The sequence below is a fragment of the Strigops habroptila genome, chromosome 13 (assembly GCF_004027225.2).
Source record: "Strigops habroptila isolate Jane chromosome 13, bStrHab1.2.pri, whole genome shotgun sequence".
Classification (NCBI taxonomy): Eukaryota; Metazoa; Chordata; class Aves; order Psittaciformes; family Psittacidae; genus Strigops; species Strigops habroptila.
In genome coordinates, this window is record NC_044289.2 from 4,518,864 (window position 1) to 4,541,794 (window position 22,931).

The window sequence follows — 22,931 nt, forward strand, 5'->3', positions numbered from 1 at the left end:
CCGTCAGCGAGGCCCAACCGCTCCCTTCCCGACCCGGAGCTGCCCGGGACGCACGGCCTACCCCCGCCTGCTCCAGGCCGCGCTGCCCGTCGGGGCGGTGCCGGGGAAGGGGCGGCCCAGTCCCGGAAGGCGGGTTTGTTTCCGGGCCGCGCCATGGAGTCGCTGTGGCGGCTGAAGCGGTTCGATGCCTTCCCCAAGACGCTGGAAGACTTTCGGGTCAAGACGTGTGGCGGCGCGCTGGGTGAGCGGCGGGGGGCGGGTGAGCGGCGGGCCCGTGGGGAGCGTGCGGGCCGCGGCGGGGCTGACGGCGGTTCTGGTCTCGCCGGCAGTGACGGTGGTCAGCGGGCTCATCATGGTGGTGCTTTTCTTCTCGGAGCTGCAGTACTACCTCACCAAGGAGGTGAGTATCGGCGGTGGGGGGTGGCCGGCCCGGCGGGGCTGCCTCCTGCCCGCGGTGTCCCCGCGGAGAGGCGGCGCTGCGGGTGCCGTTCCCGGGAGCCCGGCGCCTCCTCCGGGCCGCCTGGGCAGCAGCTTCACCCGCCGCGGCTGTGCCGGGGGTTTCCTGTCCTCCCTCCTTCCCTTCCTCCCCGAGAGCCGCTGGCGCAGAGGTTGTCTTGTGGCCTCCTGTGATGAGTGTCTCACAACCTCTCCCGCTGCCTGCGCTGGCCACAGGCACGGCAAAGAGAGCGAGCAGGACCCCTCGTCCCACCCCAGCGCTGAGGTTCCCAAAGGATGAGCTGTTGTAGGAGTCTCAGCAGTGGCAAGCGCTTGGCTGCAGCGGGAGGCAGCAGCTCGCGTGTCTCACAAATCCCGCGTCTTAAACGTCAGCTTGTGGGCCAGAGCCGTGGAGGGAAAGAGGCCCTTTGATTTGCTGCTGAGTGGAACAGGACTCTGTATTTTTCCTTTGTTCTAGGTTCATCCGGAATTGTACGTGGACAAATCAAGGGGAGATAAACTGAAGATCAATCTCGATGTTATTTTTCCACATATGCCCTGTGCTTGTGAGTCAGACTTCTGAGTACTGGGGATGATTTTGGTACTTGCCGGGAGGCCCAGTGTGCCTGGGTGCTTCCGAGTGCTGCGCTGCTGCTTGGGCCATGGGCAGGGAGGAACTGGTGATGCCTGTGGTTCCACCGAGGTTCCAGTCAGGCTGGGCACTTAAACCAGTGCTTCCTGTGAGGCAGTGCTATTTTTCTAGAAAACTCGAGAGCCTCCTTTGGAAGTTACTTGAGGAGGCGAAAGTTTTCTGTGATTGTTGTATTTCACTTCTGGCTGTAATGCCCTGCTTCTTGTTCTCTTGTAGTAATTCCTTTGGGTAATGCACTGGGCTCAATGTAATGAGTCTGACTTCCTTCTGACCACCCAAGTTGTATTACTGGTCTTTGCCTTCCTCACGTCTAAAAGGGTGTGGGAAAGCAAGAGAGGCTGGAAGGCTCTGCTGTTTTGTGCAGAGAAGCTGTCAGTCTGGCATGTTCTTGTCGCCCTTGCTGAAAGGTTGTGTCTTTTCACTGGTCAAAATGATTCTTCAGCCTGCCACAGGCCATAACAAATGTGTGGTCATCGACTGCTTTCCTTGCTCACTGGTTTCAGATCTGAGCATCGATGCCATGGACGTAGCAGGAGAGCAGCAGCTGGATGTAGAGCACAATCTGTTTAAGCAACGCTTGGATAAAGCTGGCAATCGTGTGACTCCAGAGGCCGAGAGACATGGTGAGATGCTGTTCTGCTGTGCTTGGATGGATGCTCTCGTAGTCTTCCCATCACTGTGTGCCTGTTTTGAGAACAAGTGACAACCAAAGAGCATTTAAATACCTCAAAGTCTTGCAGAGTTTGTAGCACACAAATCTATTAAAAAGGGGCAGATCAGACAAACTCCAGTTGTACTCGCTACTTGTGCGAGGCAAATCTTTGCGTAGTCCCTCTGAAATTACGACAAGGACTCGTGGATGCATTTCAGCTGCTGAGTGAATGGTCTTTTACAACAGGAAGTCCAGCTGCTGTTCTGGCAAACCTTGGCTGTGGTTGTGTCTTTAAATCACAGTGGGCTGACAAATGGGCCGACCTGGTTGGAGGAGAGAACCTCTCTCCAGGGAAGGCTCCAGTGACTGGACACTTGAGCCTAAACTTGCACCTTACTGCATTTACTTTGTGCATGTTAATGCACACCTGATAAATGTATTTTAGTTGCTTTATCAGTTACAAGTTGTAATATGTGGTCCTTGGTTACAGAAACCTCTCCTCTGTGTTATTTTCGTATTAGGACTCATCCTTGTCCTGCAATATAAACCAGAAACAAGTGTGGCCAAGTGCTACCATCTAACAGTAATACTGTCCTAGCGTTTCCTTTGCAAACATGAGCTCCTTTTCTGGGAGCTAGTGTGGTTCTGTGTAACAGCATAAAGTGAATTAGTTGATCTCTATCACTCAGTTGAGCACAACAAGCGTACGAGATACCCTTTCTAGACATGCCTCATCACTCTGAATCCTCTTTTGTCTTAGAGCTGGGGAAAGAAGAAGAAAAAGTGTTTGATCCGAACTCTTTGGATGCCGATCGCTGCGAGAGCTGTTATGGGGCAGAGTCAGAGGACATTCGGTAACCTCTACACCTTTTTGTATCTTCTTAGCACTTGAATTCATACTGTTATGTTGCATTTGTTTTCCAAATGTCTGTGTAGATATATGCAATTAAATTGTCCTGGGCACATGTTCAGAGAATGGTGAGAATTGTTGTGGCTTTGGTATGCCTTTGGAAGCTGCACTCCTGTTTGTGAAGAACATGCAGAGCTAGGTTGTCTAGTTCTTCGATATGCCTGTTTAAGGGCAGTGCAAGCTGCACAGACTTTGCAGTAGCACAAAGCTTGTATCTCAGCAAACTGTATGCTTTCTGGAGTTATTTTGTGTCCAGAGGGGAGAACCAAGAAGGAAACCTGTTTTTTCCTGTGACCAAGGTGTTTTCCAGAGGTAGAAAGGTAATGAAAAAAGTTTGCCATTAACCCTCCTTCCCATTTTGACAGTCTTAACCTAAAAAGAGAGCAAAGGAGGAGTAGAAGCAGGCAGATGCTTTATTCACATGGGGAAGTTCCAAACTTCTCAGAGCTGTGGGACACTGATGTTGGTTTTTTAGCACATTTCTTTGTCAAGGAGTGACTTGGCTGTCTCACTGGACAGGCAAAGCCTTCTTCAGACTCAAGCACTGCATTAAACCAGCTTGCATCCTCATGCCAACATCTCAGTGCAACAAGAAGCTCGAGCTCCTTTAAGAGCACTGGGCCACCTTTCAAGGGCTGGTCCCTGATGTTTCCTTTATTGCTTTATTGAAGAAGAATCTGCCAAGGATTCAAAGTGATAAAGATGGTAAGATGGTGTTTGTGCTTTTGCAGGTGTTGTAACACTTGTGACGATGTCAGAGAAGCCTACAGGCGGCGAGGCTGGGCCTTCAAGAACCCAGATAGCATAGAGCAGTGCAAGAGGGAAGGGTTTAGCCAGAAAATGCAAGAGCAGAAGAATGAGGGCTGCCAAGTGTATGGTTTCTTAGAGGTCAACAAGGTGAGACATGGGTTTTGCTGTGAACCTGCTGCATGATGGTGGAAAGGCAAGTTCCTCTCCTTCTCCAGCTGCAGGTGTTCCCAGGCCTGGAATGTAATTACCCCTGGGCTCAGCAGGTGCTTGTTCCCACGAATGGGTTCAGTAGGAGAGTCAGGAAAAGTGGTGGGAAGGGGCTCATCCTCTGGTTGGTTGTGTGGGCTGGCGGGAAGCACGCTGGCTGGAGAAGCTTCGCTTTTCCTACCGTCTAGCTTGTGAGTCTTGTTGCTGAGGTTTCTGGGGAGGAGAGGCAGCTTCTCTGAGGTTGGGCGTTCCCACCTGCCCTACTAGTCTTAAAACAGAGGTCACTGGTGGATGCTGGCGATAACAGTAACCAACAACCTGTCAGCAGAGGTGCTGGAGAGAGCAAAGTTTTAGTTTAGTGCTTTATTTTTGCATGCAGCTTCTTTTTGTGGCTGTGTACATTGGATCACCGCTGCTTAACCCTGTGTTAAGGGTTTTTTACCCTGCTCACTCTCCTCACAGTTACTCTTTCAGCCCCTCTTCTGTGATACTGTTTTGTGTTTCCTGCAGCAACAGTCAGTTCCCTCCTAGTAAATTCCTCCTCCTTCTTATTTTTATGTCTACTAAAATAATTTGCATAACCCAGTTATTTTCAACATCAGTATGTATTTATATATTTATAGATTCAGACCTTTTAATGAAAGATTACTCTTTCTTGCAGGTAGCTGGAAATTTTCACTTTGCACCAGGAAAGAGTTTCCAACAGTCTCATGTACATGGTAAAGTATTTTCTTTCCCTGTTTATTGGCCTTTAGCTCCAAGTGTACCTGACCTTTTTCTCTGAATTTCTTTGAATGCAGAACCATAAAATGGTTGGGTTGGAAGGGACTTTAAAGATCATCTAATTCCAACCCCCCTGCCATGGGGTTGCAATATCTTTGCATTGCTCTCCATAATAGTAAAGGACTGCTTCAGTGGGGAGGATGTTGTTGAATTGTAACAAAGGTTTACAACCATCATGGACAAATAGAAAGGTGGTTTCTGGAGGTGCTGCCACATGGGTGGGGAACAACTTGGAGGAGAATGAGAGACTGCCCAGAAACAGTCTCATTTGTTCTATAAAACTTTGCTGTTCTGCTGTAAACCAGCTTCAAGGAAGGTGTTCAATCCAGGACCTGAGTGTCAGTATCTCTGGAAGGGATATTTTGGAGGATGCCTCAGGAGAATTTTAAAGCAATTCAGAACTTTTAGGGTAAAATTTAAGTTACAAAGGACTTCCTCAAGTATATACATACACACACACAGAGTGTCCAGAATAATAGCAGTAGCTTATAGCATCATAGAATTATTTGGGTCAGAAGGGTCCTTTAAAGGTCATCTAGTCCAACCCCCCTTGAAAGGAGCAGGGACATCTTCAAGTAGATCAGGTTGCTCACAGCCCCTTACAGCCTGGCCTTGAATGTTTCCAGGGATGGGGCATCTACCACCTCTCTGGGCAACCTGTACCAGTGTTTCACTGCCCTCATTCCTTGTATCTAGTCTGAATCTACCCTCTTCTAGTTAAAGAACTAGAACTTGTCCTGCTGCTACAGGTCCTATTAAAAGGTCACACCCTCTGGATGTGACCATCCAGCCAATTCCTCATTCACTGAATAGTCCACCCTCCAAATCCATATCTTTCCAAGTTAGAGAGAAAGATGTTGTGGGGACTGTGTCAAAGGTTTTACAGTAGTTGAAATAGTTGACATCAGTAGCTCTCCCCTTGTCTGCTGATATAGTCACTTCACTGTAGAAGGCCACTAGGTTGGTCAGGCAGGACTTGCCCTTGGTGAAGCCATGCTGGCTGTCTCACATCACCTCCCTGTCCTTCACGTGCCTTAACATAGCTTCTAGAAAGATCTGATCCATGACTTTCTCAGGCAGAGTGGTGAGGCAGCTATGCAAGCCAATTCCCTCAGGATACTGGGATGCATTTTATCAGGTCCCATAGACAAAATGCAATGTTCAGGTTCCTCAGGTGGTCATGAACATGATCTTCTCTTACAGTGGGAGGGACTTTGCTCCCTTATGTCTTTGCTCCCTTATATCTTTAGCAAGGACTTGATAGAAAATATTTGTGGTTTAATGGAATGTTTGCAGTTACCTTGATCAGGTTTTTGAAGTGTGACATTACATTTAATGTTTTGAATGCTGAGTGTCAAAAGGACATACAGTCTTTGACTGAAGACTGGTTGTCATTTTTTAGGTCCCTTGGTATCTTCTCACTGGTAATCAAGAGCAAGTGACACGAATTCTTTTTTTCCTGCAGACACTGCAGCCTCTTTCTCTGTTCCTTTCCTGGAGGAACACTGGTTTCCCCACTGGTTGTGGGGCTGCTACTATTGCACAGGCCTTCTACAGATATCGCTTCCTCATCTGAGCTCTTCTCCTGCCCATCAAATAGTGTGGTACTCGATCCCCATCAGTCAAGGATACTATTTTGGTGTGGAAGAGATCCAGATCCCCTGGTAGATCACCTGTACATTATTCCTTCCACAGAGGGTGTTTGTGTGAGCTCATTCTAACTTCTGACCCAGAGTGGTGTCTGCCAGGGAATAAATCATTTTCATCCCCAAACTGGATACTGGAGGATGAGATTCTTATTTCATCCTCAGCGTTGCTCAGGACTTTGATGCTGGTAAGCTGCTTTCAGTGTTTCAGTGTCTCGATGCTTGAAAGATGCAAAGTCTCATCCATTCCTGTGCAGGTGGACAAAGTGCTTTCAAGTTACATCAAGTCTGTTTTGGAGACCACAGATGTGATGTTTCCATTTGTCACTGCACTATAATCCACCAGAACTCAAGTCATAGCAGTTGTTTGGAATGCCTAGCCCTTTTCAAGCAGCCATCTGGAGGCTCTCCATACATTACAGACTTCTCCAAACCAAAACTCATGCTGTTGTAGAAGCACCACCACAGATATAGCGTGTGGCAAAGGGGATTGAAATTGCTGTGTGAAGGATTCAGAAGCCCAAATGTGAAGAGGTGTAAGACTATGAGTTATTGGTTAGTCATGCACGGTATTGAATACACGTGAATGGTCTTTCTAAACAAACAAAAATGGAGGTTACTTCACCTCCTTTGAGCTATGCCATCCAAACATGCATTTCCCCTGCCCAAATACCTTCCAGGTATTTGCCTTTGTTGGGATATTGCAATGGAATGAGCAAAAGCAACCTCATGGTTTGCTGCCTTGTCTGTGCATCAGGTGTGATGAAAGAAGCACAGGACTGATTGAGGACAAAAACTTGTTACCCAGCTTTGAACTTTGATGTTGTGAATCCAGAGTGCACTTCTGGATAGCTTTGGTTGCTCCTAAAATGACCTTTCTGTTATCTTAAGACTGAAAAAGAATCTTAACTTTAACCATGGCATGCTGCTTTGGAGCTCGCTTAACATATATGGGCATCCCACTGTATTTTTCCTTTTGGTGATTAATTCCTGCAGTTTTGTTTCTTTGTTAAACTTTAAATGGTTGGTTGTCCCTGTGTCAGTCCTTTGGCTAGCTAGGGAGTCATTTTATATGGCCTAGAAAGCACACCAGCAAAGCTGTTACTCTTCTTTTCGGTACATGATTTAAATGCTGCTCTATCTGAATCTCTGTATCATTTTATTGAAAGGACCTGAATATTTCTCTTTTCTCTCCTACTCTGCTCATTTTTGCAGTGCACGCTGTTGAGAGTAAGTGTTGCCGTATCCTTTGTTTTTTGTCCCCTCCAAAACTTCACTACAGAACTAATGTAATTTCGATTATTTGCTGTGCCCATGAATCTCCTTTGGGAGGAGCTGTTGATCTAGGCTGGGAGTTGAGAAGATCTCCTGCAAGCTAAAAGGAGAGGTATCCCAGGTCATTCTTGTGCGGTAAACGAGGGCACCAGATTGAAAAGGTTGAGAATCTTTGTCTTAATCGATTTGAATATATGAGTATTGGAGCTAATGTGTTGGCAGGTTAATCGTTGCTCTGTGCAGATAATGCAGTTGAGGGGGACATGATGACAAGTGGGAGAGACTTCTGCCTTTTGAAATCAGATGGGGTAATGATCTCATTGAATCTCATTTGTACAACAGGCTAGAGAACTTCTCCTGGGAATTCATGCTAATGTCAGAATACTTGGTAGGAGGTTTTCCAAGGGTTTGTAAGCCCTTGGATTTTTTTAAGGGTGATCATTCCAGGTTGAGATGTGGTGTTTCAACTCAGGAACATCTGGTAGAGGGCTCAGGCTTTTGGGTTTGCTCCCTCCCTCCCCTAGCTGCAACATTTTCTGTGCGGCTCCTTGCCTCAATCCCCTCTTCACAATGCATCCTTATGCCACTCATCCTCTTCCTGTAAGGTATTTTCCTGTAGAAAATTCATCCCCAGTTTGAAAATTGGCATCCTAGCTCACCTTGGAGCACTGTGTTTGAGTAGCTGTGTCTTGGGTTTCTTGCAGTCTTCACATGTTTATTGACAGAGTTCTGAGTGGCCTTAAGTGCTGTTAACCTGTTTTACAGTTAAAGGACTGAATTTTGGAGTCTGAGGGGGCTTTGTGATTGTTCAGCTCAGAAAGCTAGATGGGGAGAACTCTTCAGATACAGTTCTTAAAACTCTGTTCTTAAAAGAGTGAAGAAAACTAGTTTATGCAAAGCTAAACAGACTTCTTGACAAACTTGAGATGTTTTACAGGTCTCTTTATTTTGTCTAGCTAGGCACTTACCTGCAGTTACAGGAAGGAAGAAGTGTGTTTTTCTGTTTCTTCAGGAATAACAGTCTCCAGTCCTAGCTGACAAGCCTCTTAAAATCTGTTTATTGTCTAAGCAGACTAAGCCACTGCACTCTTGACTTAAGTGCGAACAGTACTGTAGCATGAAGCAGGGTGTTGCAGGTGACCATTAAGAAAACCAGCACAGCATAATCCCAAGGCCACTTCTCCCTTCTTCCCTTTCCCTGCCCACCATTTTACATCTGTTTCCAAATTTTTAGTAGGAGTTTCTTTTTTAAAGCCAAATGAGTTCTTTGCTCCAGCTGCAGCACAGGCACACAGACCACTGTGCTAGTGGCAGCGATAGGTCTGCCCGCTTGTCAGAGACAGCAACAGGTCTGTCTGAAGCCACTGCAGCTCTGAGCGCTTTGCAATGCAGAACCATTGCCTTAATTCAAGTGACTGCAGCCTTAGTTTCTGAGCATTGAACATTTTAATGGTGACATGCAAGGGCCTCTCCTTGGCATTGTTAGGAGGAGTATCATTCAGGCTTAGCATTTCCTTTCCTAACTGTATATTCTCAGTTTTGCATGCATATCTCTTTGGGTTTAGGAAGGGTTTTATAGGAATACAAGTAAAGCTTCTGGTGTTTTATTGAAAGATGTTAATGGAAAAAAGATTGAGTTCACAGCACACTTAAGTGAATGTTTTAAAGGAGAGGTGAGTTCCAATTCTTTAGCTTTGTACCCTGTCTTGTGCTAGGCTGTGTATCGGAAACCCTTCAAAGGAGCAGCACTTGGTGATCTGACTCCATCAGCTCCCAGAATAATAGCCTTTGATTTTTGAAGTGTGTTTTTCTTTGCTAAGGTGCAAGGTGAGGTCTCACTTCCTGAGTGTGTGATTTTACCTGCTAAAATGTGCCATGGCCTCTGGCTGCTTTAAGATCATTGTGTGACTTTGGCTAACCTGGTAGGAGCAATACTAAAAGCAAGTTGTAAGTTATATTTTCACCCTGAGACTGATGCTTCTGGCATTGCATAAAGTCATTTAAGTAGCCAAGCAAAAGATATCTGTTGCCTTCCATTGCCTGTATGTTTGCTAGATCCCTTCCAGGGGTGCATGCTGCTGCTGGTGTCATACTGCTGTATTCAGGTAGGGCAGAAAGAGGGCAGGCCAAATTCCCCAAGCCCTAGCATCAGTGACAGTCCCCTTGGCCCCACCAGTGCTTGGCAAATTCCCTGTTCAGGCCATCTCCACAAAGACTTCTCCTTTCCCGGCGTGTTCTCCGGGCAGCAGTAACAAGGCTGATAGAAAGAGTGCTGGCAGTCGCCAAGATGATGATGATTTCTTTAGGGCACTTGCATCTGATGTTAAGGCACATGCTCTGCTCAGTTGTTAGTTCAGATCTGTTGTGCCTCTGTGTTTCACAGTAGTGAGAGGAGCTACGTGTGTCAGGTGGTGACTGAGGTAACAGTGCAGTTTTCCTGGCTTGCCCCTGCGATCTTGTTTTTGCCCTAGATTAAGAATACATTCAGGTGAGGACTGAAATACCTAATTTGAAGAAACCCCAAATTAAAGTTCCTTTCCCTCACTGTAGCAGTGGCTAGTTTCTGTCAGGAGGTGAATTGCAGCCGTTTAATCTATCACATGCCCTACTGCAAGCAAGAGAGAAACACAGGCGATTTTCTTGCCATTTTAGATCGCGATGGACATGAGAGGAGCTCCCTTGTAAGCTAGAATAAGGTAAATAGATCTGCTTGTTACCACAGTGTGAACTATATTGTTACACTATTTTTCTATTACAGTTCATGATCTGCAGAGCTTTGGACTTGATAATGTAAGTGTTGCCAAGATAATGTTCTAGTTTTCTTTGTCTGTTTTCCTTCTGGATTTCCCCCGCTTTGCTCCATTGAGATTGTAGTGTTCTGATGCCAGCCGGATTTGGCTTCATGAGTCTGAGCAGAACCTGGGAAGGTTTCACACAAGGCTCTGAAGTACGTTCTGGGACATCTGCATGTTGCTTGGCAAGCCTGTTCCCCCCTACCTGAGACTGCCTTGCTCCTTAATCTGTGCTTCCCAGTTTTCTAAGGTTGACAGTTTCACAACTGCTTCTGGATCTGTTGGAGTTTACCTTCTGCTGGGAGGAAAGCAGGTGATACCCATGCCTGTGCCACCGAGGCAGCTAACAGCATGGTGCAGCTATGGCAGGGGCAGGCAGAGGACTGGGTGGGAGAGCCTGCTCTGTAGATGGGTAGGAAGGGCACCTGGATCTGGCGATTTCCAGCAGGAAAAGGAGAAATTCCAATCTCGGAGTCTCCCATGAATAAAAAAGATTAGCAAATGCTTTGGAGTTTACTGTCAGGACACACAGAGTAAGGGAGGACCTGTCTGTTCCAGAGCCATGCTCAGAAAAATACACAAATAATTGATTTTAGGCCCCTTACCTTGTACCTCGGATGCCGTGCAGTTGAGTTATTGGCATTTCCATTTCAGATCAATATGACGCACTATATCAAACATCTCTCCTTTGGAAGGGATTATCCAGGCATTGTGAACCCTCTGGATGGGACGGATGTCACTGCACAGCAAGGTAAAAGCCAGCTGAGAGAAATCTCCTTTTAAATGGCTGTATTAATAAGGAGCAAAGTTCTCAATCCTTAACAAGAACCTTGACAGTATTGTGCAAAATGTGGACTCCTCCACCTTGTGCTCTTTCTGCCTCCATTCATCTGGAACAAATCTGCCAGCGTGTTTTGATTCTGTAAGCTTTCTGAAAGATCTCTTTCAGTGTTCATGGATGCCCAACAGCAGGTACAGCACATCATTATTAGATGCCTGCATCGGCCCTGTCTAGCTGTGGGCAGTAGGAGATAACCAGAAGATGCAGCATAGAGAAAAAAGGCCTAATTGGTAGTTGCTGGAGAGCCGTGGTGTCTGCCTGACCTTCATCTACCCAACAGTAACAGCTGAACAGCAGCAGTGAGGTTGAAATATTGCTGATCTTTTCTAGATGGCTCCAGTTTGCTGGCTGGAAAAGGAAAGGCAATTCTCTCCTCATGCTACTACTCAAACTGTTATCTTGGTTTATTTACACAAGCCTGCTTGTGTGCATTTTCCAGTTCATAAACCACTGCACACATCAGTTGTTTAGATCCCCTGAAGTCTGCAAAGTTTGTCTTTGCAGGTACTTGGGGTGCTGGTATATAATCAAATTGGAGAAAGAAGTCATTTGCTTTAAAACAGTGGTAGGATTGTTAATCCTCCCTGAATCCATTCCTTTCAATTTTCCACCATCGATTTTAATTCTTAAAAACCCAAATCAAAGGATGGTGCTTAAAATAAAATGCAGAAAAATGAAAAGGTGTCGTAATCCTTGATACAATCGTGATGCCACAGTTTTTCTGTGGAATAACACACTCTGTGAGAGAGGACCCGTAGCTGGCTGGTAGAATTCTCTCTGTAGGCTGAAGCTTTCCAGCCTGGGCCTCAGAGAACCTGTTGGCAAATCCTTGAGGAATTAGGACTAATTAGGAATAATTCCTTGATGATGTTATGACGTTAAATATAAAGGTTTTCATGTGCTAGAATAAGAATTTTCAGGAAGGTGGAGTGGTAAAACAATAGCAAGGTAACCGGTTAGTAGAAAGTTTTCCATTTAGTCAAGGTCCAAATGCCAGTAGTTTTGGTTTTGGTTGGGGCAGGAATGGGATTCATTTTGGCAAAAGGAAAGCTCATGTCAGCCATTAACTTTACTGTCCTTGAAAACCCCCAAGAGCTGTTGTACAGAAGGATGTTCTCTGACAAGTTGAACAAACCCAGGTTGTGTCTACCTAACCTGTCAGTTAAGCTTTCCAGCTCTTCCATGGTTATTAACTGTGTCTCTCTGTCTTTGCTTATAGCTTCCATGATGTTTCAGTATTTTGTCAAAGTGGTCCCCACGGTGTATATGAAAGTAGATGGTGAAGTAAGTACCTTTTTCCCTATTGTTTTGGCAAGCAACGCAATCTGTTTGACTTTCTTCATATCACGACCCCTGCAAGAATAACAGTGTCTCTGGTGTAATATTACCTGTAATATCGCAGCAGTGATGAAGCAGATTTCAGCCTTGTCCATCCCACCTAGATCAAAATGATCATGTGTTTTCATCATGTTCCCTCATGAATCCCTTGTAGTGCATGCTTGGGAGAAGTCAAAGCAGCAAGGAAATCCTAAAAGTGTTCTTTGGGGAATATGCCAAGATCAGTTTCTCTCCAGTTTAAAAACTCCTTTAGCCTTCAAAAAAGCATGGGTAGATTTTCCAGCCCTGTTTTCAGAATATGTCCTTCTTTTGGAACAGGTAGGATAAAAATATTACTGAGGAGATAGCAGGGTGGGGCAAAGATCCTGAGAACAGAAACTGTGTCCTTCTGCAGCCCTGGCACTCTCCTGCCTTTGTGTATTATTTCCTTTTTCCTCCCTCTTGAATACATACAGCTTTGTCACCTCAGTGCAGTCTCTTGAAACATGCTTAGGTGGACTGTGTTTTGGTATAGAATGATTCGGTCTTGGGGTTGAGGTTGAGAGGGACAGCTTATGCCATTACTTGCCAGCAGAGACTAAAACAGTCCAGTCTGGGGACAGATGCATCACTCATCCTTTGGCTAGCTGCAGCTGTAACGGCTAGCCTGTAGTAATAGACCTGATCCTGATGGTGCTGTTTAAGACCCTTTGTAACCACTGTCAAGGCCCCCAGAAGTGAGTGGGCAGGACTACATTGATATGGTTCACCTAACACATGGTTTAGTAGCCTAATAGTAGCCTTTCGTATTCCCTGTTAACTAAACAATGTTTGCTGTGTTTGTTTCCTGCTAGGTGGTAAGGACTAACCAGTTTTCAGTTACACGACATGAGAAAATAGCCAACGGGCTACTAGGAGACCAGGGCCTGCCTGGTGTATTTGTGCTCTATGAGCTTTCACCCATGATGGTGAAGCTGACGGAGAAACACAGGTAAGAGACATTTCAATTTATTTAATTCCGTTGATTTTGTCTTTTTGCATAGCTTAAAACTCCATCCTTGCTTAGACATGACTGTGCAAATGCCTGAAAGCCATCCAAGCCCCTTCCCAGTCAGTGGAGAGGAGGAGACACTCTCAGATGTCCTTCCTCTCCATGTGAGCAGCTGGAAGGGATCGGGGGTTTTCTGATAGTATCTGAAGCATTTTAATCCAGTATCTAGATGAAGAAGGAAATTGAAGCAGTGAGCAGAAGTCTGATACAGTGGTTCTTGGATCAAACTAATTTCCTCAAAGTCTTTTTTTTAGTGTGAAGACTAGATTTATATAGCATAGCCATCTTATCAGCACCTACAGCTCCAACCTGGTTACTTACTCTGTATTTGCTATAGCTTTTCTATGTGTTGTAGTCAATGTGGAACCTCTTTTCTTTTCTTCATGTCCTCCATTAATCACAGGCGTGTAGTTACAGGGGAATGGAAAGTGTTTTAGCTGTTTGATCTTTTAGGATCATAATAAGAGACAGCTAATGACTGTATCTTAAAATATATTAACATATGCTTAGGGATTTAGTTTTTGAGTTACAGAAGTCTGCTGTGCATTCTGTCTGGGTAGGAATGGATAAAATCTTAGAGATTAAAAGGTTTGTAATTTCAGTACTTGCCTCCAGGTGCTGCTGTTGAGCTCATTAGAGCACACTGCTCTAATGCTGCCCAATGCTGTTCAGTAAAAGTATCAGTGTCAAACTCCATTCTGTAGGCAATAGGGGTTATTTGTTATATCTGTTGTCATCTATTATTTATATAATGCATACTTATGTGGTATGATGAACATTATAATTATGAATTAGTTTTTGTAAGTTAATTGTTACTTATTTGACAGTATCTGAGCTCCTGCTGGTTGTTCAAATTGTTTTCCTCATTCTAGGTCCTTTACACACTTTCTCACGGGAGTTTGTGCCATCGTTGGAGGCATATTTACAGGTAGGAGCTCAGGTTCCTGTCCTGTGAAAGCCACCTCAATGGATGCAGGGTAGTCTGGAGTCTGTGGTGTAGTAAACCCATTCTGAGCTTTTCTGTGGTCCCAAACAAGCATTGAATTAATAGTCACCTTCAGTACTGGAGAGATGTGGGGAAAATAGTGCAGAAAGAACTAAAGGCATCAGTTTATTTTGCTTAGTGTCCTTGGTGTGTAAACATTATGGTCTCTGGTAAAGGGCATCCATCAAGGGCAGCATCGGATAGAGTAGCTTACTTTTAAGGTTACTGTGAAATGAGTGAGAAATGGGAAACATGCCCTTGACAAGCTGAGTCAGGGCAATGATGGCATAAAGCTCAGCATCAGCTTCCTCTCCAGACTATTCTCACTCATCAGTAAACACACATGACTTGGTCTGTCTCATTTTTACCTCTGTGAGAGAGATCTGGTTTTGGAAAAGCATGATCACCTCTGTCCTGCAAGCTGGATCTTGTCTGTCCTCATGAAATGAGCATCTTATTCTGAGCAGCAGCAGCTGTTTTCTGTCTGGGGGAGCTGGAATTCCTTTCCACTGACAGAAGGGTTTGTGTTTGATTTCTGTGGTAGTTGTTCTCTTTGAGGGATGTCTGGCTTGATCCATTTGTTTTTTCCTTGTAGTTGCAGGACTCATTGACTCGTTGATCTATCACTCAGCACGTGCCATCCAGAAGAAAATTGAACTTGGGAAGACAACATAAATAAGCAATGACCCCACAGAAAAAACTCTAAGGAGAACTAAACAGGTTTTTTGAAACACAAGTGATCTTCTGAGTGCACAGAAGAAGAGGCTTGGAAGTACCAGATGGCCCTGACCACACGTAACGTTCCTGTCCCATCATTATCATTCTTTGTTTGGCTTTAATAGGTAGATGGAACTGCTTGAACCTTGCTGCTATAAAGATTAGCCATCTTGTCTGGCTGTGCAGACCCTACTGTAAAACCCCTTTTGTGTCAGTCCATGTTCATCCAGTTCCACCCCCCTCCCTGAAAGAGATGCTGGAGATACTGCATTCTGTTTGCCTCCTGGGATAATGTACTCTATTGTCATGAGACCTGGAATGGATTGCCACCAAATAAGCTTTCTAGCAACACCATCTAGCTTTTAATCTTTCTTAGAAATGTGTCTGAGTGCTGATGCTGTATGCCAGACCTCTGTGCCAGTGTGCTGTATCCCATGTATTCCTTCTACCCGTCCTGGGCAGCATGGTGAGACCTAGCACTTGGGATGTCCTTACTGTACCATGGGGCATTGCAGTTGCTCCAGATTGCTCTTAGGAAAGATGCAAGTTGATGTTTCAGCAAAAAAACTGTTTGGAGTTTTAATTGATTTGTAACTCTGATTGTGTTTTTCACTTCCCCTCTGTTTATATTTTGAAATAAAGCCCATTCTCTGTGTGTTTTGGTAAAGCATTTGGAAGAATAATTTAATTAATTGGAACTAATCCTGGTACTATTTGAAGTTTTAATTTAAAAACACATTTGTATTGTGGCAAAGTCTGTAGCTGTCATGGTGGTTGGGGTTTTTGTTTTTGTAATGACCTACACAAGTGAGTAAAGTGCTTTGTATGTGCAATTATAGTGGGAGAAATCTGAAAATAATGAGGAAAAATGAAATACTGTGTATTCCTGCCTCATTTTGAGGCAAACCAGACTCATTGCTCTTAAATTCCAGCTCTGGATTTGCTCTGGTATTAACTTGGTCCAAGCAGTTGGTCCAACAGTGCACACTGTGCAGGATCAGGTAATGCAGAGAAAAAGCTATTCTATAATTAATTTGAAAGTCGTTTTTGTTTTACATTTAATAAATCCATAGGGTCAGGATTATATAATACTATTACAGTGTGAGGAAGGGGACATGGTACCTGTGTGTTTGATGAGCAACAAAAAGTGACCTGAACAGCTTCAATCCCTCAGCAGAGCACACAGCAGAGTACCTAAATCTGAGAGAATAATCAGGAGGGGGAAGATGAATGGAAATAATGCAGCAAGAGTTTAACTCACAGTTAAACAGTTACCAGGTATCACTTGTCTTTGATTGATAGGAAAGCCAACTACTAGGAAAGCCAACTACAATCGAGCGCAACGCACAGAACATGGCTTAGCACTGTGAGAAAACAGAGAAGGTGAGAGGTAGGTAAGTGCAAGACTTGGACTCAGTGTGGGAAACTGGGTATGACAGAGAAGAGGAACAGAAGACATACAGAAATGGGAGATTCTACCTGCAGAGGCAAAAAATCATTGAAGCTAATAAGTAATATAGGCTTCTGCTATAAAATGAGAGCTTATGAGTAGAAGAGAGTCTATTAAAATGTGGTGATTTTAATAGACTGAAAGACCAAGTGACTCATAGCCATGGAAAAGCTGTGTCTGATTCAAGGATGTTGTGATTGAGTGAAGGCAAAATACATCCTGCTACCTCTGCTCTGGAGGAAAAAAACCTCTTTTGGGGAGCTGTCTCCAGGGTCTGCAGTCTTGTTCTGCAGATGGAGCTCAGGCAGATTGTGCGGTCTTCCCAAAGCAGTAATGGCTCAAAAAGTAAAGCAAATAGTAATAGATTCACCTGTGTTTTCAAAGTTTATTCAATGGAAGATCAGTTAAACTGTACTTGATTCTCTTGTCTTCAGACAGCTTGCTCGACTTTTTTCCTTTCTTATTCTCCTTTGATAGAGTTTCAAAGTTTTTTCCTTAGTTATAAAAAGACTACCTAAAGAACAACTATGAACGTCCCCCAAAAGCTCCATCGTGTGGACAGCCACGTTTCAGTGGCTGCTGCCACCACCATTGCTGTCACCCACTGGCTTTGTAGCCACTGCAGGGGGACACATAGCAGCTCACAGGCTCCACATGCGCTTCCAGCTCCATGTCTCTCCTTCTCTCCCAACCAGAACGGGCAGAGCCATGTCCACCATGTGTCCAGCCAAATGCAACATCCCTTGTGCCATGGGAGCGTGGCACCCGCAGTGCCCAGCTGATGGGAGCAGCGCAAGCAAGCTGAAGAGCAGAGAGAGGGGCCAGTTCCTGCACTAACAGCCTGGCTTCAGTCTCTTGGAAATGCATCATCTATAAAATAAAATCCTGCCTTCAGCTGCCAGTCTCTCAATGAGGCTGAATTCAACGTCAGCATCGTGGACCCTCGTCCTGCGGAAGGCTCCGGACCAGCGGTTTTCCTCCCAGTAGTGGTGCCAGTTCCCTTCGGTGTCTGCTCCGAAGCCAAACACGGAGACCTGCGCACGGCATCAAGAGCTATTGCTGCAGGGCACTGGGCCAGCCCGAGCACACGCACAGGCAGTGCAGTGGTGGCACAGCGGCAGCGCCCAGTCCCGCGGGTGCACTCACACTCACCTGCTGGCAGACATGCAGGGCAAAGAGCAGGGCCGTGAAGCCGGTGGAGGGGTATCGCCCGTGGTGCTGTGTCCAGTTGTCGTGGATGTACTTGAGGAAAGCTGGGCTCAGGATCAGCACCTGAGTGGGGAGTGGAGGAGCTATCAGATACTCACCACGCTGTGACAGGACAGCCAGCCCCTGCCACTAGTGCAGCCATTGGCGCTCCTGCTCACTGGCTCTGCCCACATCCAGCCGAAAACCAGCTCTGAGTGCCCAGTAGGAGCTGGAGCCCTTACCTTGTTTCTGTCAGCTTTGATGAACTGTTTCACTCTCATGTATGTGCTGCAAAAGCCAGAGGACAGCAGTGAGCAGGGGCACTCCTGCTGCTGGGGCCTCTACTTTGGAGGCAGCCCTCCAGTGGGGGCAGCCACCATCCCACCCATGGCCACAGACTGCAGCACAGAGGGATGCAAGAACCTGGTCTCACCAGGACCATAGTGCCCCACTGAGGCACCAGGGTCCATAGGACCACCCCACACCATCCCCAGGGGCTCCAGCACAGTACATGCTGCCCCCCGAAGCCAACGCACTGTGTGAGCTCTCCAGTGGAGAAGGCACTGGCCACCCACTGCAGGTCCAGTGGCTTGAAGGGGACGAGGACGAGGTGGACGCCAGGCTCAAGGTTCACTGCGCTCTCTGGGTACATGAAGTGATGGGTTGTTCTCATGCCAACATCCATCTCAAAGCCAGCAATCTTTGCCCTGTTCATCCTAGAGGGCAACAGGAAGGCACATCCTAAAACAAAGGTGCACGCCATGCTGGTCCCAGGCTGCCAGTCCCACCAGGAAAGGACATCAGGTCACCCTGATCAGCAGCAAAGAGGGGACATGGCTGACACAGGATGGCTGGAGGCTGGTGCATGCCAGGGTCCTGGGGAGAGAGGAAGAGCCTAAACCCCTTCAGGTCACCCACCTCAGCACCCAGTCGTGCTCATCAATCCGCAGCCCATGGCCAGAGCCCTTGAGCCGCCCGGAGTTCCCCACCACCGCACAAGTCCTGCAGTGGTTTGGGTTCCGCATGTTGCCACTTGGAGCCTGGAGCACAGTGAAGAGCTGCCGAAGTATGGCCTGGAGCTGGACAACCCTTGAGGGACCCTGCAGTGTCTGGGGGGGAAACAGCAGAGATAGGCAGCATCAGCCCCTGGCGAGTGCCCTGAAAGCAGGGGGAGTCCTGCTCCTCCCAGCAGAGCCCTGGGAAAGGCACAGAAAAACCCAATGGGATGTTAGGAAAAGGGTGCAGGACAGCTCCGAGGTGGCGTGGAGGGGATAGTGAATCCTTGCACCCGCTTTGTCCCCACCTTTAATCTTGGTTCTGCCCCACCACAAACAGACCCAGGGAGAGCTCCGATCTCCCACCCATGCCCCTACTCACCAGCCACCATTGAACGACATCGGAGGAGAGCTCATAGGCTGTGCCTGTCAGCAGAGGCCCCACGGTCGTGTTGTAGCGGGCATTGAACCACGTGGAGCCGTTGGTGCTGGCGGTGAGGCAGGCAGCAGGGGCGTCAAGGAGGGAGGGAGCCTGAGGGAAGGGGCTGATGCCATCCCTGGGGGCTTGGAAGCATTGCCACAGGACCAGCAGCAGGCACAGGGCCAGCACCACCTGCATGCGCCTCTGGCACAGCATCCTCACACCATCTGCAGCGAGATGTCACAGGGACCAGAGGCAGCAACACCACTGGAACTCTTCCCACCCATCCTCCCTGCCCAGCCTCCCGGGACATCCCTTGGCTGCTCACCAGTACTGCAGGGGACCTGAAATAGCATGGTTCTCATTTCCTTTTCAAACAGCTTTATTGCTGTGCTCTGCTTCTGGCACTGCCACAGTTACTTAGTGAAGGTAGGGCTGGCTGGCAGCACGTGCTGTACAAGGAGCTCCTCTTTGCCTGTGACACTTTCAGGGCCTGCAGATTGACCCGTGAACAAGCAGCAAAGCATCGTCACCCCCTATCACCAGCCAAACCCCTCCAGAGCAGCAGCCCCCTGCCCATGGAGGAGCTCCTCCACCGTGAAGCCCTGCCATCTTCTCCCATGCCTCCAGCACCAGGCAGCAGCCTCTGGGCACAGAAGCCCCTCGGCCTCCCCACTGGCGCGGTGGGGCAAATCACTCCCTCCTCCGCCTGGGGATTTGCAGCTTCGAGGGCACTGAATCATTGCCAGGAGGCAGGAGCAGGAGGTACGAACTGCTGTCTGTATGCATGAACCCTTCTTAAATACCCATAATTAAGTGACATTTCTCCATCTAAAAGCACTTAAGTAAACCTAAATTCAGAGGGAAAAAAGGTTTTTCTTGTCCTCAGGGAGTTCACAAAGTGCTCAGCCTTTCAGGACCTGCCTCCTGTGGGCTAAGGAAAGTGTGACAAGGGATGTGGGGGCAGCCTCCATTCTGGGGAGAGATGGAGAAGCAGGAAGGGTGTCCCCTCTATACCGGGGAAGCTGAAGGAGAGAAACCCCCTCCTGCCCTCACCCTCTGCTTCCCCAGTCGCCCGGGTGCTGTGGCTCTTTGTCCTGGGTTCAGCTGTAACAGTAATTTTTTCTCCTCCTTAGTAGCTAGTGCAGTGCTGTGTTTTCAACTTTAGTCTGAGAACAACACTGATAACACGCCCATGTTTTTAGTTCTTGCTAAGTATTGCTTGCTCCAATCAAGGACTTTCTCTGTCCTTTCCCATGCTCTGCCAGGGAGGAGGGGAAGCCGTGAGGAAGCAGTGACAGGACACCTGACCCAAACCAGCCAAAGGGGTATTCCATCCCACAGCACGTCATGCCCGGTATATAAACTGAGGGGAGTTGCCCAGAAGGGCCAGATCACTGCTCGGGTTGGGCTGGGTATCAGTCGGCGGGTGGTGAGCAGTTGTATCCTCTCCCCTTGCTATTTCCCTTGTCATTATTATCATTGGTGGTAGCAGTAGTGATTTTGTATTATACCTTAGTTACTGGGCTGCTCTTATCTCAACCCGTGGGATTTACATTCTTTCGATTCTCCTCCCCATCCCTCCGGGAGCAGGGGGAGGAAGAAGGTGGGGAGCGAGTGAGTGGCTGCGTGGTTCTGAGTTGCCGGCTAGGCTCAAACCACGACACTCCTGCAGCACAGACGTACCTGCTTGCCGTGGTGTCCAACCAACTGCACTCAAATACGAGCCACAGGACACACTCCTGACAGTAAAGCTGCTGATCCGGGTGTCCAGGCAAGGGGCAGAAGCAGGAGATGGTGGGGACTGGTTGGATGATCCTGGGTCGCCACAGCAGGTCGTGCTGCAAGCCTGCCCTTCCAAAACACAACTGAACCATCAGCTCTTCTTGAAGAGAAGCACAAACAAGTCGTCACCACCGCATCGGAAACACAGATGTGGGTGCTCCCAAGCAGGAAGCAGCTATGAAATGTCATCTCCTCACCCCACAGGCTTAGGGGCATGCTGAAGGCCCCCAGTGCCCTCTCTGCTGGAGGCTGCATGGTGGTGCCAGCAGCTCCATTAAGCCCTGAGCCAGGGGATTCAGGCAGTGCAGTGAATATTTCATGAAGCTCTTTGCAGTCACCATCGTTTGGGAGGGCAGGGCTCTGCCAGGCAGAGCTGAGCAGCCCATCTCCCTGTCTGTGCCCATGTGCAGCCCCTGCTCCATGGATAGGACCTCTCCACCTGCACCCACACCTCCATGACAGCTAAAACGCCTCCTTCCCCCTGCCCCATGCCCACAAGTGCCCTCGCCTTGGGGGTCCCCAGCCCAGTGCCATCAACCACAAGTCACTGCTGCTGCCTCAGCCCCAAAGGACATCGCCAGGAGCTCCCCAAGCCCCACAGCCAGGAAAGAGACCCCAGCCAACTGTCCCCAGGGCCCCTCACCTTCTTGGAGGAAGCACTGCTGAGCAGGACCAGGTTGTTGCAAGCTGCAAAGACCACCACAGGAAGAGGAAGCGTTGTACCGTGACGTGGCAGAAAACAGCCTTGAGATGAGTGGCACAGCGAGGTCAGAGCTGCTGTCCCTCCTGCCATGGTACCCACCACCCTGGTGTCCCAGCACAGCCCCAGCACACCATGGCAGCCACTGGTCTTGCTGGATTTGGTTGCCCTGGCCATGTTCCCAGGCTGAACCAGGAAATTCATCATTGCAATGTTCCTCTGGGTGTGGGAGAAGCTGCATAGAGTGGAACTGCCCTCCTGCTCCTGAGGGTCATAGAATCACAGACTGGTTTGGGTTAGAAAGGACCTTAAGATCATCTAGTTCCAAGCCCCCTGCTATGGGCAGGGACACCACACACTAGACCATGTCACCTAAGGCTCTGTCCAACCTGGCCTTGAACTCTGCCAGGGATAGAGCATTCACAGCTTCCTGGGATGTCTCATCTCCTGCAGACACTGATAACCAGCAATATGAAGGTCTCATCCAGCTGGTTTCTCTTCCTCACCTGAATGGGATTTGGGCTCAGAGAGGGCAGAGAAAAGCTGTGAAATGTGCCTCAGCGATGGGGAAAACACAGCTAGTGGAGAAAAGCTGTGTAAGCCGAACTGTAAGTAATGTTATCTGAGGGGAGGTCAGCCCTCTTGGCCTGAGAGGAGGTTTGGTGCCTGAGGGAGAGTGGTGAAGAGGAACGTATAACAACTCAAACCAAGCAGCCCTGTGAAATACACAGCACCAAAGAGACGGTGTTTACTGGTAGCAGGCTCAAAAGGCCTCTCCACCATTGCTGTGAGGGGACAGGCACCAGAGGAGCAATGCCCTGAGCTGCCACAGAGCACGTTTTCTGGAGCACACACAGTGAAACCCGGGTGGGAGGAATTAGGGATGGCTCAGGCGCCACAGGGTGGTGCTGGCTCCACAGCACTTGTTCGCGTCTCATTTTATTTCTCTTTCCCACCTAGCTGTTGTATTGGGTACAATAGTAATTAGTAGTTCATGTCCAAACCCCAAATTCAGTTGCAACTGCTTGAACTCATAGCCGCAGATTGGCATTAATTTATCAGACCTTAATGAGTCGGTAATGTCATGTAAAAGAAAACTGGATTTAACAACTACTTTAATTGCAATAGCACACACTGAGTGTGCTCAGCCCTCAGCAGAGGCCCCTTTACCAGGGGTTTGCATGCCAGCTCCAGAGCCTCTGCCCCCAGCTCCCCATCCTGCTCTGCTCGAGAGGCAGCAGGAGCACAGAGATGGCCAGGAGGAGAGAAGTGTGTTAGGGAAGAGGGTAATACGGGGGAAAAAAACCCCAAGCTAATGACATAGACCTTTGTGCAGAGGTTAAAAATGAAGCAATAATACCTTTACACAGGCTTCCAGC

The 22,931-nt window shown here is 47.7% G+C and overlaps 2 protein-coding genes across 9 annotated transcripts; one reads left to right on the forward strand and one right to left on the reverse strand.

The window, feature by feature from the left end:
• Positions 1 to 97: 97 nt before the first annotated feature.
• On the forward strand, positions 98 to 15,675 carry ERGIC3 (ERGIC and golgi 3). Of its 4 annotated transcripts, XM_030502874.1 has the most exons (14): positions 98 to 241; positions 330 to 400; positions 914 to 1,001; positions 1,591 to 1,710; positions 2,500 to 2,593; positions 3,381 to 3,546; positions 4,268 to 4,325; positions 7,251 to 7,265; positions 10,069 to 10,100; positions 10,757 to 10,853; positions 12,163 to 12,227; positions 13,115 to 13,251; positions 14,184 to 14,239; positions 14,892 to 15,675. In XM_030502874.1, exons 1-14 carry the CDS (start codon positions 154 to 156, stop codon positions 14,969 to 14,971), a joined length of 1,167 nt encoding a protein of 388 aa, XP_030358734.1. In that variant the 5' UTR covers positions 98 to 153; the 3' UTR covers positions 14,972 to 15,675. The 4 variants fall into 4 exon arrangements, with proteins under 4 accessions (XP_030358734.1, XP_030358736.1, XP_030358735.1 ...); XM_030502876.1 differs by lacking the exon at positions 330 to 400 and having other exon boundaries at positions 108 to 241; XM_030502875.1 differs by lacking the exon at positions 7,251 to 7,265 and having other exon boundaries at positions 120 to 241.
• Positions 15,676 to 16,821: 1,146 nt separating this feature from the next.
• Positions 16,822 to 21,548, reverse strand: LOC115615354 (CMP-N-acetylneuraminate-beta-galactosamide-alpha-2,3-sialyltransferase 2-like). 5 transcript variants are annotated; one of them, XM_030503441.1, is made up of 8 exons: positions 21,496 to 21,548; positions 20,754 to 20,916; positions 19,029 to 19,560; positions 18,570 to 18,760; positions 18,188 to 18,367; positions 17,894 to 17,939; positions 17,616 to 17,735; positions 16,822 to 17,497 (listed from the first exon to the last, which is right to left on the reverse strand). In XM_030503441.1, the coding sequence occupies exons 3-8, from the start codon at positions 19,281 to 19,283 to the stop codon at positions 17,330 to 17,332; spliced, it is 960 nt and encodes a 319-aa protein (XP_030359301.1). In that variant the 5' UTR covers positions 19,284 to 19,560; positions 20,754 to 20,916; positions 21,496 to 21,548; the 3' UTR covers positions 16,822 to 17,329. The 5 variants fall into 5 exon arrangements, with proteins under 5 accessions (XP_030359301.1, XP_030359300.1, XP_030359303.1 ...); XM_030503440.1 differs by having other exon boundaries at positions 20,754 to 20,952; positions 21,496 to 21,547; XM_030503443.1 differs by having other exon boundaries at positions 19,029 to 19,294; positions 21,496 to 21,542.
• Positions 21,549 to 22,931: the final 1,383 nt, after the last annotated feature.